The sequence below is a fragment of the Vombatus ursinus genome, unplaced genomic scaffold, assembly GCF_900497805.2.
Source record: "Vombatus ursinus unplaced genomic scaffold, bare-nosed wombat genome assembly UNPS02014802.1, whole genome shotgun sequence".
Lineage (NCBI taxonomy): Eukaryota > Metazoa > Chordata > Mammalia > Diprotodontia > Vombatidae > Vombatus > Vombatus ursinus.
The window spans coordinates 25,247,412-25,268,438 of record NW_020954580.1 but is presented as its reverse complement, the minus strand read 5'-3'; the positions used below and the strand labels follow the sequence as shown (position 1 = coordinate 25,268,438).

The window sequence follows — 21,027 nt, the reverse complement described above, 5'->3', positions numbered from 1 at the left end:
CTCCCCTCTCAATCAATCATTCACTCAGTACTTATTAAGCACATACTGTGCCCTAGGGACACAAATAAAAAGAATGAAAACAATTTCTACCTGCAATGAGCTTATATTCTAACGGAGAAGAAAAGCACATATAAAAATACATGTAACATTAAAATAAATTATATATACACATATACATACACACAACATACACACATATAAAACATACACACAATAAACTTTAGTGGTTCCACATTTCCTCAAGGATTAAATACAAAGTCTTCTATTGGACATTTAAAGCCCTTTACAACCTATCCCCAAATTACATTGCAAGCCTTATTAAACATTTTCCTTATCTATGGTTCAACCACACTGGCCTTCTTACTGTTCCTCATACATGACAATCCATCTTCTATGTTCTACGTCTTTACACAGGTTATCACTCATGGTTTGAATGCATTCCTCCTCTCACCTCGACCTCTGAAAAGCCCTAGTTTCCTTCAAAGTTCAAGTCAGGCAGCACCTACATACAATCTTACTTGCCCTCTCTCCCTGCCCCAACTATTAATGTTTCTACTCCAAAAATTATCTTGTACTTATTTTGTATATATGTATGTGTGTATATGCTGTCTTCTCTAACAGCATGTGAGCTCCCTGAGGGCAAAGGGCCTAGTACAGTGCTTGCTACATAACAGATGCAACACAGTCATTTCAGGTTACAGCAAGAAATATAAATACCTTTAAATTTCTTGAAAAGGTAAAAGACCTGAGCATACAGCTTGCTCAAAGACCAGAGGATAATCTTAAATAATATGCCTAAAGAATGAGGAGTAGTGAGAGGAGAAGCTTCCATTTTTAAAACAAAGTAAGCAATTATTATGTGGCACATAAAAATTATATCTATTTCCATGAGAATAAGTGAAAATGCCTATTCAATTCCACCTGAAGTTACAGAGATTCTATGTTACCATCTTTAAATTTGTTGATTATCCAGTCCAGCTGATCCAGCACACTTTGGAAAGTTCCCATATGATCAAGGACTTCTTCTGTTATAGAATTCAGAATCTGTAATAGAAAGCAGAATATTGCTATTTGTATTAGATCCTACTGAGTAACAATAATAGGTAATAAAATAACAGGCTTAGCTTTTTCCCTCCCAAATGTTTGCAACACTCACAACTTTACATTTGAAAACTATGTTGGGCTTTAAGGCTACCTTACTATAAAACTTTCTGAATAAAATACTGCTAAAAAAGAAGACAGGACAAAATGATGATGATGATGATGATGATGATGATGTTTTAAGTTTTCAATGTGTTTGATACACATTATCTCATCCAACCCTCACAACAACCCTGTGAGGTAGGTGGTATTATTACTATCTCCATTTTGCAGATGAGTAAACTGAGGCTGAGAGAGGTTAAATGACTTGCCCAGCCTCACACAGCTATTAAGCATCTAAAGCCAGATTTAAACTCAAATAGCGACTCTTAAGTCCAGCACTCTACACAGTTCACTACCTTGCTGTATAATGAAGAAATGAAGACAACCTAAGAAAGCAGGAAGAAATGAACACTCGGGAACACTAGGGACAGGAATACTGAGATAGTAACTAAAACTTTTGCTGCAGAGAAAAAAGGAAGAAAATGTATTCTTCACGCACTAGAAAAACTTGCAAATATGGAAATTAGAATTTATTTTTATTCTATGACATCTAGCAAACATTACAATATGAGGGCAAAGATATGAGGCCTTGGACTCACAGCAGGACCGGCCTAAGCTTTTGTCACAGACCCCTCAAGTATTTCTAGTGCTTTCTTGCAGTTTCTCTACCTCTCAGGGTAGTATGCATGGCTTGCAGTTGTTAGGAAAGGAGGAATAACAGGAATCAAAAAGTCAAATGAAACCAGGTGCAAGTATATGATCCTGAACCTCAAAAAGACTAAACAACAGATGCTGTGTCAGAAGAATGCTGCCAGAAGCCTAATAAAAAGAATGTAAATGAGTGAGGAGCATGCCTGGTAGGCTGAGTCAGCAAAGTCGGACCTCAAGGGTGCTTTTGTGTATGGCTGAATGGGGCTATGGGTCTGATAACAAATGAGCTAGGAAAGTGTTACCTAGTGCAGAGTCATATTGGCCCTGACTCTCTCTGTAAGAAGAAGGGAAAGTGAAGTGATGGAGGCTTCCACGAAGCAGCAATAGCAGCAGTGAAGTACCAAAGAATTCTGGAGCCAAATTGGCAGCTGAAGCAACATAAACCATCAGCAATAAGTAGCACAAGTCAGGTTGCTGGACCAAGCCAAGAGCTAAAGGAACTGAAAGGGATAGGGAACTAGAAGGGATAAGCAATTAGGCACACGGAACCACAATGTAGATAGAGAAACAATTGGGACCCTGTCCTTCATCTTGTACTGTGAATCATGTGAACTATGCAGGTCCAAGGTAGAAGGGTCAACTCCCTAGTGAACCAGAGCTCTTTCTTCCCACTAGAGGGAGAGGCCCTCAACTCTAAGGTAAGATTACATGTCTGGAGCATCTAACTCTCCAAGAAGCTGAAATTTCTTTGTCTATATGTAGCCATGAGAACAGTCCTTTCCACATTCCTCACGGTGAGGAATTAATTTGTTCCATGTTTTAACTGCTTATAAGGGAACTGAAGACATGTAAACAACTACTAAAAACAAGTCGCTTCCAGATAACCCCAGGGAAAACCCAGGCAAACCTGGAAGATGTGAGAGTATTAATCACTGAGAAGGCTCCAAATACAGATCTTTAGGTCAGGTCTTCAGGTATAAATTCAGGGCTGGCTGCATTCCTACAGTACTAGGGCCACAGATGATTAATAGATAAGAAAAAAATTTTTTAAAAATACTAATGTCTTCACATTCCTGGTTTTTAATAAAGGTAAAAAATATTTATCCTTCAGAATATAATCCTTAGGGGAAAGGATCAAAACTTAGCACCTTGGAATAAATAAGTGATTAGAGTACTGAACTGAGAACACAGAAAGACAGTCAGTACCAACTGGCTACCGGGTATGGGGAGTAGGGGAAGAGACACAAGACAGCACAGGCTGATTATTAAAGAGACTATTAGTCTGGGAGTAGAAACTACTCTGTTGTAGTAGCCATGCTATGCATATCCCAGGAATCAAAGTTGAGAGGGGTTTGGTGTGGGATCTACCTACAACTCATGAGGTTAGAACTGGTTCAGGGATAACATAATTCAAACAGCAATAAATACCTAGCTAGACAATGCCTCAAGCAGACTAAGGGTGAAAAATAAAACAACGTATGAAGAAATCCTCCCCTCCCCCATTCCAAGGAAGGATTATTGACAGCAGGACAAAATTTAAGTGAGGAAAGCCTTTCTGGGATTTAGAATGAGGGTGGGCAGTGATTTTACCAAGGCTATTGTTGTTAGGTCTTGGGTGAGGTATTCCAAGAACGACTGGAACTGGAACCTAAACCTCCATACCTATAATCTAGTGCTTAGATAGAGATTTTTGAGGGACTGAGATACAGCTGCCTGACCTGCCAAATTTATTAAAAAGGAACTAGACATAAATTAATATTAAGGTCAAGGCCAGTTGACAGATTAGGAAAGGAGAAAATAAGAAAAGTATATCCTGGTTGCTCAGAACCAGGATGAAATTAATCCCTCTAAAATTTGTGAGAGTCTTTGTTGCCCTTTTATATTGCCTTCAAGGTCATGTTTCTCCTCTAGTCCTTTACACTAAATCCTCTTTTAAAACATCTAAGAAGTTTCTGTACTGTTTTTAGGGATCAGATAAAAGTGAAATTCTGTGGCATTCTCACCACAGAAGCCTTAGTGTAAGGAAACCCAAGAAATCTAGGGAAAGTGGTGGCAACAAAAACCCATCAGATGGCACTTGCAGGGGTGCAGGCTGGCAAGTGTGAAAATGAAGCAACATTATAAGCTGGCAATGCTGGGTCCCCAATTTCCAGGCCGAGGAACGTGATACCACACAGATGCAAAATTAGTAACAGAAATGTATTTGAGGAACAGTCTTTAAGCACTGTTTTGAGAAGACAAATTCACAGAATACACAGATAACTATAACATTTCAGAAACATTACAAAGTTCAAAGAAACCTCTCTAAATTAGTTATATTAAAATATGAAAATAAATCCACATCAGTGATAAAGAATTAAACAAATTATTTTTTCTTAATGCTTTCAATATATTTGATACACTTACTGATTTTACAGTAATACCAGGAAAAAACCCATTGATGACAACATGAACTGAATCTTGCAGCATGGAGGCACGAAATTTCTCTAGTAATTCTTTCTTAGAGCCCAGTCCATAAAGCACAATGTTGAACCCTAGGCTATAGGAAAAAACATTTATGAAATTACAAGTCAGCAGCTCCTAGTTCCAATTTCTCAATCAACTAATTTCTCTTGAGGTCTGGTAATTCAATAAAGTACCATGTTCAATTTCAGTTTAGAACTACAACCAAAACAGATTTCTATGATCACAATGCTAAGATATGTCAATGGACCTTACAGTGGAACACTGCTTTTGTCAGTTGTGATGCTTCAATGACAATATTTCTCCTTTGATGTTATGAACCCAGGCATCCTTTCTCCAACCTCCCCACAACAGCCATCTCCATCCTCTTTCACTAAGGATACCCCTTCTGGAGCATAGACCTTTCAAGGATATATGATTTTTAGACATGTAAACATCAGAAAAGCAAACAGAGAAGCTGAATCATTGAACCAGACAAACAGGTATAAGAAGAGTTGGGTTGTTTGTTTGTTTTTTAGGTCAATCTAGATTATATAAATGCATCTATGCCAATGCTATAGGTCTGAATAAAAATTTGTAAAGTGGAATGTATGGCAGCAAGGAATGCTAAAAGAGCTGGTAAATGGGAAAATAATCCACAGTGATTCAAACTACAAATTTTACAGAAAGGATAGAAGAGGAAGTCTGAACACTTTCCCTGCTCTTAAGGAATTACAATACGGGAAAGGAAACAACACAAACAAAAACATAACGCAAAATAGAATATAAATATATAGAAGATGAACAAAGGATTATGCCCCACCTCCAACAAGACAGAGTCAAAAAGATCAGCAAAGAAATAAAGCTACCTTTCTTTAAAAAATGGAAAGTAACCAAATTGAGAACAATCTTCAGAACTGTTTTTAAGGTTTACAAAGCATTTTCTTTATATATCCACAAAATAACAAAGATTGTGTTCAATTCAATTGAACATATATTTTTAAAGCAAGGTGTGACCACAGAAGACTGAAAGGTAGCCATTAAAGGACTCTAAGAGCAAAAAAGAGATCCTTTGAATATACGGGAGAGCAAACCAGTCAGTAGAAAAGCACCTGAAAAGTTCAAGTCCACGCAGGTTCCTATTGCTGTATACTCTACAGTGCCAACCAGGGCTTCCAATTTTTTAAGCTACTATGATGGTAAAACCCAAATACAAATGTTTAAAAAAGATGAAGCATATGTCTATACAAGTAGGTACTTGGATGAAACTGGTCATCATCAAAATTAGTTTCAATCTTTATCAAGGATATCAAGGAAATTCCTACTCTCAAACTGTCTTCCAGAAGTAGGCTAGAATGGGAATTGTTTAAAAGTAATCAATATTAAATATATTTTAAGATGAAAGATGTAATGAAAGAAAGGATGTAATGAAAATCTATAAAATCATGAATACCACACATAAGTGAACATGAACTTTTTTCAATTTATCTTACAATACTAGGATAAGGAGAAAACCGCTAAAATTTGATCACGTTAAGTTTAGAGCAAAATAAAAGTAAATGAAGAAATAAAGTTAATCCAGTAAGTGGTACTGAAAAGTATTATAAAACAGATTCAAAAGGAGACTGAACAAATTTACGAATGAAAGTCACAAATGGCCACTAAGAAAAGGAGAGTTAAAGCTAATATCAGAGAAAACAACTCCACAGGCAGAATGCAATTCCTACTGCTTAGCAGTCCAATGCTTATCTTTATGTACCCCATTTTTGTATGTAAGTTTCTTTATGTATACATCACATAGCTGAGTGAACATCCTTAACCCAAGGAAAGAAAAGAGGGTTTTATGGAAACCAAGACACAGCCTATTTGGTGGTGGGGGTGGGGGGAGAGATAGTGTGTTCTTGTGGAAAAGGTATTGGACCTAGAGTCAGGATTAGGGTTTGGAACAGGAGGACTAGACTCTAACACCAGCTACTTCTGAGACCTTGAGCAAGTTAATACCAACTACTTCTGGGACTCCTCTAGGTCTCAAGTTCCTCATCTATAAAATGCAGGGGGAGGGGGAGTAGGTAGAATAGGGCTGAACACATGGCCTCTTTGAGCTCTAAATCTATGATCTTATGATCCTATGGCATATAGTCCAAATTCAATCCAACAGATTACTGAGTGCTTACTCTGTCCAAGGCACTGTACTAAGCATTAAAATACAAAGACAAAAAACAAAAAAACAAACCCAGCCCCCACAACCTGACATCCTACTAAAGAGACATGTAATATGTACAATAGAAATGTTGTCTTCTAGAAAAGGACAGTCAAGATATGAAGGAAAGCCTACTGAAGACTACTGAAAATTCATGTGAAAACAAAAAATATTTAGACCCATAACTCATCCCCATCCAGTCATTTATGCCAGGCACCTTGCGACCGGCCCTGCTGCAGACCCCATTCTCCTTGCCCGAAACAACACTTTTTGTAGAGACCAACAGCTTTCCTCCATGAGGAAGTTACCTCACTCAGGTTTGGAATTTCCTGCCTGGGGCCAAACTGTCCTGATTGGTAAATGAATAAATGAAAACTCACCTAACCCACAACAGACCATGCTTCACATCCCATTCATCCATCCACCCTGGGTATCTTGCCATGTGCCCCGAGGACACATCCATAGGCTTCCTTCTCCACTCCCACACACAATTTTCGGCCTTTTGCTCTGAAAAGGGTAATCATCATTGAATTTGGAAAGTTTTATGTGGCAATGAACTATCTTATGACTCCACTCACCATCCCTGTGAATCCTGAGACTATAGCTCCCTTCCCTGGATCTAATCACCTATATGTGTTGTCTCCCCTACTAGAATATTAGAATTAGAAAGCTCTCTGAGGGCAAAGACTATCTCACTTTTGTATTTTTATCCCTGGTGTTTAGCACAGTGCCTGGCATATAGTGGATGCTTAATAAATATTTTTTTAGTTATGCATTCATAACTATCATTTGAAATTGAATTTGAAATTTAATTGAATCGAAACAAATGAAATTGTTACAGAGTTTTCTGGAACCAAGAGGAAGGGGGAAAGGGGTCCATTTTTTCCTGCTCGTGGTCAACTTTTAACACCACTTCCTCTAATGGTCCAATTTCATTTGCTGGACTAGTGTGTGTGTGCCCTTCTCCATTCCCAACTGAATTTGCCCCACATGCAAGAATTCCAGGTTATGCCTCTAATTCTAAAAGCTTATGAAGTCATGGGTAAGAGACTAAAGGACTCAGAAGTACAGGAAGTATTTTCTTCTCCTCTTCTGTTGAAAACATTAGAAAATAAAGTAAAATATCAAATATAGACTAGCTGGCTAAAAATGTCAAAGATTGGGATTTAGTTTTCTGGACCACAGAAACACACTAATAAAGGGCTCTTGGCTGAGAACATATAAGGAAGGGAAGGAACTATGCGTTTGTCTGCAGACTGGTTAATCCAATTAGGTAGGTTTTAAACTATAAAGGAAGGACAAATTCGAAAAAAGCCCCGAATCAGCTTCTAAAAACCAGATTATGTACAACAGGCATGACTAGAGTGTGAAAAGCAGCTAAATTTTTCTACTAAGCTGAATGTAAATTGCAAAGACTAACAAGTATAATATAAAAATAGCACTAGAGGTGCTCAGTGATCACGAGACAAAGTATGTAAAAGCAGACAGACATGATAATCGTTGGCACATATGTCTATGCATAATTGTTTGGACTATAGATAATAAGCAAAGAAAAAGGTTAAGTAAATAGAATGAAATAGGTATCAATGACATTTGGTAGGGTGTGACTCACAACTGCAATTAATGAATATACCCTGTTCAGAACAAAAAGAATAGGTTGGATAGAATAGGAGACAAGGAAGTACTGGATAATAAAAATTACTCACCTGTGTGGAAGTCCACACACCTAATGATGGACAATATTTGGGTGAGGAACAAAGGGAAGATAAACCATGGCAATATAATAATGATACACTGTAGCTAGCAGATCAGCTGAAGTAATTAAATGACAAGCTCCAACTGCAGTATATGAAGGAATCCAGGAGGTAGGATAAGTATGTTGTGATAGAGACCCTCCACCCTGTCTCTCTCTATTAAAAGCAAATCAGCTAATAAATCCTGGATTTAATTTGTTGATGATTTTATCTGTCAGACCATGCACACCACCACAGAGTCCTGACAAATAAGGAGAATGCTGAGCACAGTATAATCTGAACCTTAGGCTTCCAACTTCTTATTCTCTCTTTTTCTGTTGTTTGATAACTTAAGAGTTTTTGGCACATTCCTACTTTCTGTGGTTTTTCCATTTTCTAAACCCAAAGGCATTAAAGCCCTCACTAGCAAAGAGTGATAACACTGTTCCATTAGCTGTCTCCACTCATGAAGGGCCCAGCATAGCAAAAAAAGCTCCTCTTAAGACGGCTTCTGATCAGGGCTTTATCCTTCTAGGAAGATGTTGAATGCCTGAACTACTAACAGTCTGGTCTTTTCTTTTCCAGTACTGAGAATTCTTGGCCTCGACAATGCCCACAAAGCTAGTCCAAGGGCTAAGATCAAAGCTGAAACTGATTCTGACAATAAAGAAATCGATGAAGAGTCTTATGACACTAGTGTGGTTAGACAGAGAGCTTATAAACAAAACCTCAGATTTAAAAGATATGAAAAGCAATAGACAGAAGGACAAATAAGTTGTGGATGACTCTAAAACAATGGCATGTCTGAGAAGAACATTAAGAGCACTAAATTGTATCTATTTCTGAGAGCCATGTTAGGAGAGGGCACTATGGGGAAATAGTCCTGACCAATTAATGGAAAGTGAACACATGCTAACATAGTAATATGACCAACATTCTAATTTGTAATCATAATAACATATAAGTTTGGAGGAATCACCTATCAGGAGATGGGGCAAGGGAACAAGAAGAGGAGGAAAAACGAAGGAAAGCATGCTAAGAACGGTTTGTGATAGCAAAATGACTGGATTCCTAGTAGAGCACTAGAGGTGCCCAGAGTTTATTGGCCCTAATATTTGTCTAACACTTTAGTTAAGCCAAAAGTAAGAAGTTGGGGTAGGCTCAATAAAGCAGGGTGAAACTTGTACTGGGATGGGGGATAACCATGGAAGTCCACACTCAAGAGGCTCTGTATAGGTCATGTGGTCCGCAGCAATAGGTTAAAAAAAAAAATATGGCCATTCAAGGATTAAATCAGTCAAAAGATGCCCCAGTAGAACCCGTTTCTGGGAGCTGACAGAATAGAACCAGAAAAGGCAAGAAGGTAAACAGCTTTCAAAAGGGTCAAAGACTGAAGAAATTCAGAGTGGGATGAGGTGGTATAAGGCAAAAATTCCCAGGGGAGTAGATAAGAAAGAAAATATTCACTATTTTCTAGGGAAAGCATAGATTTCCACAGACCCTAAACAGTGGTTGAGAGGAACTGATGCTTAAATAGTTGAGCTGCGGGGGAGACAGTACAGATTTTGATAGGCCACACTGAGAGCCGAGAGGTAGGTTTCAGAGAGCTTTAAAGGATGGTCAGTTTCACATTCACAGAACCAGAACTGAATCAATATCAACGCCCAAAACAAGAAAAGTTTTAGAGGGGGTGAGAAGGTAGGAAAACTATCTCATTGCTAGTGAAGACCCAAGATTTAACCATAATAACATTTGCACACTACCTACATCATTATATACATTCCCATGTGACATTGGGCAATTTGTATCACTTCACCAGATCACAGATATAGAGATATCAAGGATATGAGAAATTACCTAGTCCAACACTTTCACTGTACAGATGAGGAAACTAAAGCCCAGGGAAATAAAATGACTTGCCCACGGTAAAAAGTGCCAGAAGTGAGATTTGAATTGGGGTCTTCTGACTGCCAATGCTTTCTCCACTGCACTGCTCTGCCCCTCAGGTGCTTCAGTGTTTCAACTTATTAAACAGGGACAAGAGCGGTTTTGTATACATTTTGTGGTTATTTACAACACATAAAATAAAATAATGCATAAAATTGCTCTAAAGTAAAAAACACTGTACAAGCACAAATTCAATTATTCCCATAAGCATTTTAAGGCATCATACTTACTGTAATTGTAACATCCATTTGTGAAATAGCTGTTCATGCTGTTCATTTAATTGTTTTAACTCAGCAGAAAAGGAAGGAGAAGACTTGCTCAACAGGTTGTGCAAAGTTTGCTGAAACGTAATAAAAGAAAATTGACCCTGGATTCACATATATCAAGTGAAACAAAGATAAGAGATTTCCATACTTAAAACATTCTCAAGTGAGCTGGTTTCACAACAAGACAATTTTGCAATTAGCATGCTAATGATAAGGAAAATCTTGCCTCTGAATTGCTTGCGGATCCCTTAAAATAATTTCTTTTCTTAAACATTTTAAACATTTCACAGTTGTCTATGTACAAATTCGCCACAAAGAGACAATATTGCAAGGAGTATCTGTCTGAGTTACAGTAAAAGCTCATTACCATAAACAAGTGATAAAAATGCTTGCCCTGGGGCCACAAACCCTAACTTTGAGAAAGACCATTAAAAACCTAGATGATTTGGAAAAAATGTGTAAAAACTTAAGTCAACAGTCTAATAAGTAATTCAAAGAAATACTTCAGTCCTATCATTTCTAAACAAACTTCCCATAAGGGAGTGGGGGAAGAAATTATTGTAAGGGGAGGTCTAGGGTAAGAAACCCATCCTACCTCCCTACCCTGAAGAAACTCTACTGTTCTGATAGTGTGGTACACTGGAAAGAGCACTGACTAAAAGGGGAGATCAAATTGTGCCTGACAGGCATGACCTGTGTGACCTCAGGCAAGTCACTTATCCTCCTTGGGCCTCAATTTCCCCACATGTAAAATGAGGGAGTTGGACTAGATAGTGTCTAAGGTCTCTTCCAGCTATAATTCTATGATTAAAAGCAGGTGAAGCTAGCCATGCCATAGCCAAATCTTGCCCATGAGAATCTTGGCAAAAAATTATGAAACCTCCAACCACCATTATCCTGTCCCAATCTCTCTGCTAACCTCCAATCTCAAATCTCCAACTGCCTTTTAGATATCTTGAACTGGATGTCCAGTAGATATCCTAAATCAGGAAGGGGGAACCTGTGGCCCCAAGGCCACATGTGGAGTTCTAGGTCCTTGGGGATGGCCTTTTGACTGAGTCCAAGTTTTACAGAACAAATCCTTTTATTAAGGGGATTTGTTCTGTGAAGTTTGGATTCAGTCAAAGGGTTGCACTTGAGAACCTAGAGGGCTACATGTGGCCTTGAGGCAGCAGCTTTCCCACCCCTGGCACCAAACTCATCATGTTGAGAATGTAACTCACTCAAAAAAAAAAAAAAGGGAGAGAGAGAGAGAATGTAACTCACTATCTTTCCCCCTCCCACCTTCCCTATTACTGTAGAGGGCAACACTACCCTCCCAGTTGCTCAGGCTCACAACCTAGGAGTCACTCTCTCTCTCTCCCCCTCCACATCCAAGCTATTGCCAAGGCCTGTCAATTTTACCTTTGCAACATCCTTCCAATACTCCCTCTTCTCTCCTCTGACCTTATCACCTTACACTTGGATTACTGCAATATCCTGCTGGTGGGTCTGCCTGCCTCAAGTTTCTTCTCACTCCAAACAAGTCAGCCACCAAAGTGATCTAAAGCAGGGTTTCTTAAAACTTTTTCCACTGTCGACCCATTCAGCACTTCTTAAACTGTGGGTCATCACCCTATAGGGGACGACGACCCACAGATTAAGAAGCCCTGAACAGATCCAATTATGTCACCTCTATTCAATAAATTCTAGTGGTTCCCTCTTGCCTCTGAGATCAAATACAAAACGCTCTGTCTGTCATTCAAAGCACATCATAACCTATCTCCTCCTACCTTCCCAGTCTTCTTATATCTTACTCCCTAATACATACTCTTAGATCCATTAACACTAGCCTTCCAGCCATTTCACAAACCAGACATCTCTCAGTTCTGGGCATTTTCTTGGCTCTCCCCCATCCCTAGAATGCTTTCCTTCCTCAACTCTATCTACGCTTCCCTAGCTTTCTTTAAGACCCAACTAAAATCCCCATCTTTCCAGGAAGTCTTCCCCAAGCCCTATTAATTCTAATTCCTTCCCTCTATTAACTGTTTCCTATTTATTCTGTATATAGCTTGCTTTTCATACATTTGTTGTGTGTTGTCTCCCCTTACACAATAAGCTCCTTGAGGGAAGGACCTATCTTTTGCCCCTTTTTATATTCCTAGTGCTCATCACAGTGCCTAGCATGTAGTAAGTGTTAAATAAATAATTACTGATTGATTGACTGATGAATGTCACTACCATCTCTTCAAGTATACTCTGATACCTCTAAAAGGTCTTCTTTATTAGTGAAGATTTTTTTTTTGCATCCAAGACCATCACTAGGCTGCATTTGTGAGGCCATGTCTAAAAAAAATACCTTCTTGTACACTAGATACCATATAACTTAAGGCTAACAAGATCAATCCCAGGTAAAACAGTTAAGTAAATAAAATGTTTTCTTTCCTAGCCTCAGTCTTTCTGTTTCTCCTCTGCCTTATTTTTTGAGCTGAGAAGGATCTTAGATAACATTTAGTCCAACCCACTCATATTTGAGTGATTAGGAAACTAAAGCTCCAAAAGATTAAGTGACATTTCTTGTGTGTTCTTGACGCCATGGCACACCAGGAAGAATACCTACCACACAGTCTTTCTGTTGAAAAAGGTTTCCCACAACAGGAAAGCCTCTGACAAAGGTTACTTTCAGTTCATTTATTGATTATGTTTTAGTATGAGTGAATTCCATTCAATAAGTGTCTCCAAGTCATTTGCATTACAAACCTCTTATTTCTAACCAAGGAATAAAAAAGATTTGAATGGAATAAATCCATCTAAAGAAATTTCAGACATTTTAAAACAAATGGGGAAAAAATTCTGGAATGATGGGAGGCCCTCCTTTGTTCCTAAAATCATATTATGTGGACTCCTAAGTAAAACCCTGAAGTTTTACCAGATTTAGATCATTTGTGGCAGGTAGTTTGTTGGAAGGTTATCATTCAAAAGGGACGGCACAGACCAGGTCATTTTTATCTTTGTCTCCCCAGCAGGGAGATAAATGTTTATTTAATGACTGATTATCAGTGTTTCTCCTTCCCATATCCAAGACAGTCAGGGAGCAGCTGAATGCAAAACTCAAGAACCTCAAATCCATCTTTTAAGAGAGGTGGGACAGTGGAGGAAAAAGAGTGGAAATACCAAGGGAACTTCAGAAACTATGTATGTGGTAGGAAGACGTAAGGACAGTGGCCTATGGTTCCTCAGATAGAGTATAAAAACTAGGAAAAGACTTTTAAACATTATGAAAATCAATGGGTATGGCTGAATAATAGGGACTAAAATGTACAAGATATAAAGGAAAACAAAGACACCGATGCTGAGTACAGATACTGTGGAAATAAAGGCAGGAAGAAACTCTTAAAATCTGTTCTATTTAAAAATAGTAAAACTAATTACAGTCATTTTTGCAAACTTCTTACTACTTATGCCTAATTACCACCCACCACCATAAAGAATATGAGTATCAATAAATATGTATCATGTTAAGTTATCTAGGTTTAATTTGATTATATGTAATTCTGTTTATATGTGTTCACCCTTCATGACTTGCTGTTTCCATATGAAGATCCATTTTGAAAATGTTAAACTGAATGGTCCTGGCAACATACCTGATCCAGTTTAGTCCTCTTTAGTTTCTGCAGCGTTCTATCTGAGGTTAAAACTTTTGAACTGCTGTGGGCTTCAAAATACTCTTCTACTAAGTCAGTCTGAAAAAACAAAGAAAGGTCAGTTTACAGTGGGTTTAGGCTAATCTACATCATTCAAAATGTTAACAGGAAATTGAAAACATACAAAATTATATTTCTTATCCAAGAATTTTTTTAAAATAATTAATTCATTTATTTTCAGTTTTCAACATTCACTTCCATAAGATTTTGAGTTTTAAATTCCCCCCCTCCTCTCCCCAAGACAGCATGTAATCTGAAATAGGCTCTACGTATACGTTCATATTAAACATATTTTCACATTAGTCATGATGTAAAGAAGAATTAGAACTAACAGGAGGAACCATGAGAAAGAAGAGACAAAACACAATAACAAAAGAAAAGGAGAGCAAATAGTATGCTTCCATCTGCATTCAGAGACTCCATAGTTCTTTCTCTAGATATGGATAGCATTTTCCATCGTGAGCCTTTTGGAGTTGTCTTAGATCCTTGCATTGCTGAGAAGAGCTAAGTCTATCAAAGTGAGTCATCGCATCACATAGTGTGACTGTTACGGTGTGCAATGTTCTCCTGGTTCTGGTTTCATCAAAACTCCTTTGGAACTGTGGCGGGTTATCGTTTGATCAGTCACTAAGTCTTTCACAATTGATTATCTTTACAATATTGCATTTACTGTATACATTATTCTGGTTCTGCTCACTTCACTTTGCATCAGTTCACACATGTCTTCCCATGTTTCTCTAAAATCATTTCCTTCATCATTACTTATAGCAAAGTAATATTCCATCACAGTTATATGCCATCACTTGTTAAGATGTTCTATAATTTTTGGGTATTCCCTCAGTTTCCAATTTTTGCCAACACAAAAAGAGCTGCTATAAATGTTTGTACATATGGGTCCTTTTCTTTTTCTTTAATTTCTTTGGATTACAGACCTAACAGCAATATTACAAAAGATATGTATAGCTTTATAGCTTTCTGAGCATATATGATGTTATTGCTAGGATTTTTTAGTCTTCTCAATACAGCAATTGATTTATATTTTGGTTAAGTTTCTGGAGGGCAGCTTGATGGTACAGTGGATAGAATGCCAGGCCTGAAGTCAGGAAGATTTATTTTCCTGAGTTCCAATCTGTCCTCAGACACTTACTAGCTGTATGACTCTGGGCAAGTCACTTAACCCTGTTTGCCTCAGTTTCCTCATCTATAAAATGAGCTGGAAAAGGAAATGGCAAACCACTCTAGTATCTCTAAGGAAACCCCAAATGGAGTCACAAAGAGTTGGACATGACTAAACAACAACAAAATTCCAATAGTTAGTAACACATTATGAAAAAAACCTGAAACTAATTAAACGGATATCTATATGTATTTTTTATGCATACTTCCAACTGTAAAACTACTGAAATATAAAGTATCTAACTGTTAAAGAGGAGTATAGAAGAAACCACCCAGAAAGAGTACTCCTCTTAAAATCTATACTGTTCTTTGGATTTATTTAGTCTTCGAGAATATAAAAATATGAGAATAAAAATAATGAGAACATTAAAAATAAATCTCTACTTAAAGCAGAATAGTTTCCCCACTTACTGTTGTATCTTTCTTCATTTTTTTAGCTGATACTTTTTTGCAAGAAGATGATGAAACTGATCTGTGCTTAGCAATTCTCTTTTGATCCATTAAGACTTCACTTATCTTCTCTTCCTCTTCCCGTTTCACCCCATTATCATCTTCTGAGTTTGAATCAGAATATTCACTTTCAGTGTCAGAGGGCAAAGTAGAAACTAGGACCAAAAACAGCAATGTATGATTTGTGACAATACCAGTAGAAAAGGGTTGTTTCATGTTTGTACTTGTAGTCCCAGCACTGAACACAGTGCCTGACATATAGCAGGCCCTTAATCGATGTTTACTCATTTTTCAAAAGCACAAGACTAAACATTTCACTCCCCTGCTCAATAAACTCCCATGGCTCCCCATTGCTTCTAATAAACATGAGGTACAAACCCCTCATTTTGGCATTTAAAGCCCTTCATAACCTGGCTCCAACAGATCTTTCCAATCTTATTTTACACTACTTCTCTTCACACTCTCTGGTCGAGACAAACTAACCAGGCCTGCAATGCATCTCTTAGAATCCCTAATTTCTTTGAGAGCTCAGCTCAGAGACTATATTCTACATGAAGCCTCCCTTGACTCCTCCAGGCCCTCCCAATTGTTAATGCCTTCCCGGGCACTCTCCACATTACTTCCTGTTTATTTTGTACATATTTATGTTGTCTCCCCACATGGAGTTTTATGAGCTCGAGGACAGGATTGTTTCATTTTCTTTCCTTTGTATGTCCAGATCCTAGTAAAATGTGTGGCTCAGAGCAGGTACTTAATAAATGCTTGTTGATCGAATACATCAATTATGGAGAAGAGTAAACAAATAAACAGACACATATACAAAAAAGCTTGTTAAGGATATATTGTATGTTAAAATGAATTTTAATGGATACAGCACTGGCTTTAGAATCAGGAGAACCTGACTTTAAATCTGGCCTCAGACATTTACTAGCTGTGTGACCTTGGGCAAATCACTTACCCTGATCGCCTTTAAAAAAAAAAAAAGAAAGAAAAAAAAAACAAATTTTAAGTAGCAACAGCTAAAAATCAAGGACCAGTTATTTCACTGGTGTAATAAAATTTGAGTGTAAATAGTTGCAAATGTAAAAAAATTTTAAAAATAGCAAAAACAATAAATAGTTACAAATGTATCTTTGGTTTTTCTATGGTTTAAAGTCAAGTACTCAATAAACTTCTAAAAAATATAAATTTGTGGTGATTCCTTAGAAATATATATGACTATCCAGTAGAAGGCAGGAGACAAGCTTTCATTTTTAAAAAAGTATTATCCCCCAATTAATATGTCGTGCTCAATAGATATCCTTCAAAACATGGCCCATCTTTATTATATGAGAGGAAAAAAGAGCAAGACATACTTCAAGGTGAAGAGGATGGAACTCTGCATTCCCTTTCCCCTAAGTTTAAGACAGAGGGAAAGAGATGTAGAATATTTTGGCCAGAAATAAAAATAATACATCTAAATTTTTGTATAGGATAAGAATATCGAAACATTCAGGACTAACTTTATATGGTATTTAAAAGGATAGTATTGATAATCCTATTAAATTCCACAGCTCAAAAAAAGACTGCTATAGCACAAAACCTTGAAATCTAAGGTCTAGCAGGAGGTAAAGGTCCCAAATATTCTACTATTCACAGTTTTTAGTCATATAATGTTCATAGTTTCAGAAAAATCATTTCAGATATGAAATTCATCTTAAACTTATTACTGCCCAAAACAGCTTTCATTATCTTTCCCTCTAAAACCCCCCTAACTCTTACCTTACCAATTATTATGGGCAACACCATTCTTCCAGTGTCTCAGGGTCCTGACCTAGGAGCCATTCTGCTCTTCTCCCTCTCACAAGCAAGCTGTTGCCACAGCCTATCAATTTCACTTCCGCAACACCTGTCAAATATGCCCCCTTCTGTCTCAACACTGCCAACCAACTGGTGCAGGCCTTCATCACCTCATTTACTAATTATCACAACAGCTACTGGTGGGTCTGCCTGCCTCAAGTCTGTCCCCACTGCAATCCCCAATCCATTCAGCCACTAATGTGACTTTCTGAAAGTGCAGCTCAGATCATGTCACCCCTCTACTTAATAAACTCTGGTGATTCTCTATTACCTCCAGGAACAAATACAAAATGTTCTGTTTGGCATTCAAAGACTTTCATAACAGGTCCCATCCTACCTTTCCAGTATTCTTACATCTTACTCTCAAGACATGTACTTTTCAATCCTGGCCCCCTGCATCTCTCAGCTCTGAGTATTTTCTCTGGCTGTCTCCCATGCCTAAAACACTCTCCCTCCTCCATTCCAACTACTGATCTCCTTGGCTTCTAGTAAGTTCCAACTAAAATCCCATCTTCTCCAGCAAGCCTTCCCTACCCCCCCCTTAATTCCATTGCTTTCCAACTCTGTTGATTATTTCCTATTTATCCTGCACAATATTGCTTACTTTGTATATATTTGTTTGTACGTTGTCTCCCCCATTAGAGGGTAAGCTCCTTGAAGGCAAGGATTGTTCTTTTTCTTTTTTTTTGTATTCCAGAGCTCAGCACATATAGTAGGCACTTAATTAATGTGTACTGATTGACTGATTGATAAAATGCTTTCCAGAGGGCAGAAATGATGTCCATTCACTTTGTTTCATTTCCCACCTGGCCATACTCCCTCTGTACTTTAGCACACCCCAGGAACCTCATCATCCAGCAGTCATATCACCCCTGTAACACAGATCTAAATAGGAACTCCTGCCCTTGGAGCCCCTATGATTTGAAGAGGGGAGGGAAGGGGGCAGAGAGCACCTTCCAACTCCTTCATCTGAGGAAGGTGCCCAGGCCACCCATCTCTTCCTTTCCTGCCTGGCCACACAGGGTGCTCTTCTTGCCCCTAATCCTTCCTCTCCTCTTTTTACCTCCGTGTGTTGTGTCCCCTGTGTGACTTCCTCAAGGGCAAGAACTATCTTTTGCCTTTCTTTGTATCCCCACACTTAACACTGTGCCTGACACATAGTAAACTCTCAATAAGTGTTCATTGACCAAAAAACAGTATTCAGTGCAACACACAAGTGTTTAATAAACAACTTAGTGATACATCATCTATATAAAACAATGGCATTGTTGTCAAAATGAACAGACTAAAAAGCCACTATAATTTACTGGATCATCATTAACAAACTCATCAATGTTTATGTTCAAGGAACTATGCTATACTGAGGTCACCATGCTATATTCTGAGGATACAAAAATTGTATAACATGATTCCTATTCTCAAGAAGCTTGCCTTCTATTCAGGGAGATAAGAAACAAATAAACAAAAAGATAAATGATAATACAAGGTAGCATATGATAAGGACAAAATAAGGGATACAGTCAGTCAATAAACATTTATTAAGCAGCTACTATGTGCCAGGCATTGTGCTAAGCATTTGGGGTTAGACAAGAAAAAGAAAAGAAAGACAGTCAGTCTTTTTCTCAAAGAGCTTATAATCTAATGGGGGAAGAAAACACATGAAAAGGAAGCTGAAAAATGGGGTGGGGAAAGAGTAAAGAAGAAACAATACACAACAGGAATAAAAGAAAAGAAGGTAGGTGATGCAACATTTCTAGAGGAAATGGTACTTGAGCTGTAACCTATCAAGGTTAACTGTATTCTTATACAGTTATACAAAGTATACAAACTTATACAAAGTACATACCTGTCAGTCTTTTCCTTAATCTGTAAGGTGTTGATAGAAATTCGTTCTTCTCATCACTCTATAATATTAGGATAATTAAAAAAAGGATATTTGTCACATAGTCCATAAACAAGCAAAATCTTAATAGTTAAAACTATTAAGAGAGAAAATTGTCTCCCTGAATAAAAAGGCAGAATAGTAAAAACCGCTCACATTTATGTAGCCTTTTACAGTAAGGAAATAGTACATGTGGCCCCAGAAAGGAAAAGAATCATAACTTCTTTAAGAATACAGAATCCCAGAAAATTGGATGAGACTGACTGAAGATGACACTAAATATAACAGGGAAGAGAGAAGGGAATGGAAGAGAGAAAATGGAAAAGCAAAACAATACCCTTAAGGTTCCAACTGGGATAGATTACAGTAATGCTTAGATACTAAAGCAAAGAGTATTAGAAAATTATGTTTTAGTAAGATGAACTGTAAGCCCACTTGAGGGCTGGAGAAAAGGGGAGCTACAAAGGAAGCTTGCTAACTCTGTCCAAAAAATTTCCTTTGCTTTCTTTCTTTCTTTTTTTTTTTTGGTATGTGTGAGGCAATTGGGGTTAAGTGACTTGCCCAGGATCACACAGCTAGTAACTGTCAAGTGTCTGAGGCTGGATTTGAACTCGGGTCTTCCAGAGCTCTATCCACTGCGCCACCTAGCTGACCCCTGTCCAAAAATTTTTCACATTGGCACAAGCCTGTGGTATAAACCTTTGACCAAATACCTTTAAAAGCTGTACTTCTTAGTATTGTGCTATAAGAAAAGATGAACAGGCAGATTTGAAAAAAACCTGGAAAGACTTGTATGGTCTGATGCTGAGTGAAGTGAGCAGAACAGGAGAACGTTGTACACAGTAACAGCCACGTTGTGCAATGACTAATATTGATAGACTTAACCCTTCTCAGCAATTCAAAGATCTAAGACATCTTCAAAAGTCTCATGATGGAAAATGCTATCCACAACCAAAGAACGAACTATGGAGTCTGAATCAAGATCAAAGCATACTATTTTTTTTCTTCTGTTGTGTTTTGTTTCCTCTTTCTGGTGGTTCCTCCTATTGGTTCTAATTCTTATTTACAACATCACTAATGTGAAAATATTTTTAACAGGAATGTGTGTGTGTGTATATATATTATATATATACATATATTATATATATACAGAGAGAGAGAGAGAGCGAGCCTATATCAGATTGCACGCTGACTTGGGAAAGGAGGGAGGGAAGGAGGGGGCGAAAAATTTAAAACTCAAAAGCTTTTGGAAGTGATGGTTGATAAATCAAAGTAAATTAATTAAAAAAAAAAAGGTGTACTTCTTAAAGACCCAACCACTCTCTCCAAGAAATCCAAATCAGTTTTACTAGTACTCAATGATACTGGCAGTTTGCATTAACTCTTGCAGTTCCCAGATTTGATCCAGGGCTTCTGACTGACCCTACGTTAACTAATTAATAACTAATTTAAATTGGGATTTTATTTTCCTATTCCTGTTTTAAAATTCTTAGTAATCATAAGCAAAACTAAAGCAAATGTTCTCAGTAGTTTGTGATTCTTTTCTAGTACTTTAAAGTTTGAGATAGCATGGTACAGAAAGTACTCTCAGGAAGACCTGGATTCAAATCTCTAC

The 21,027-nt window shown here is 37.7% G+C and overlaps 1 protein-coding gene across 1 annotated transcript in view; it reads right to left on the bottom strand.

The window, feature by feature from the left end:
• The window catches only part of ORC2 (origin recognition complex subunit 2), a 54,235-nt gene that overhangs the window by 9,973 nt on the left and 23,235 nt on the right, over nucleotides 1–21,027 (bottom strand). The window contains exons 7-12 of the mRNA XM_027873891.1: nucleotides 19,377–19,434; nucleotides 15,653–15,846; nucleotides 14,006–14,104; nucleotides 10,347–10,456; nucleotides 4,201–4,333; nucleotides 948–1,044 (exon numbers count right to left, since the gene is read on the bottom strand). Coding sequence (XP_027729692.1) covers nucleotides 948–1,044; nucleotides 4,201–4,333; nucleotides 10,347–10,456; nucleotides 14,006–14,104; nucleotides 15,653–15,846; nucleotides 19,377–19,434 — 691 coding nt within the window. The remainder of the gene's footprint in view (nucleotides 1–947; nucleotides 1,045–4,200; nucleotides 4,334–10,346; nucleotides 10,457–14,005; nucleotides 14,105–15,652; nucleotides 15,847–19,376; nucleotides 19,435–21,027) is intronic.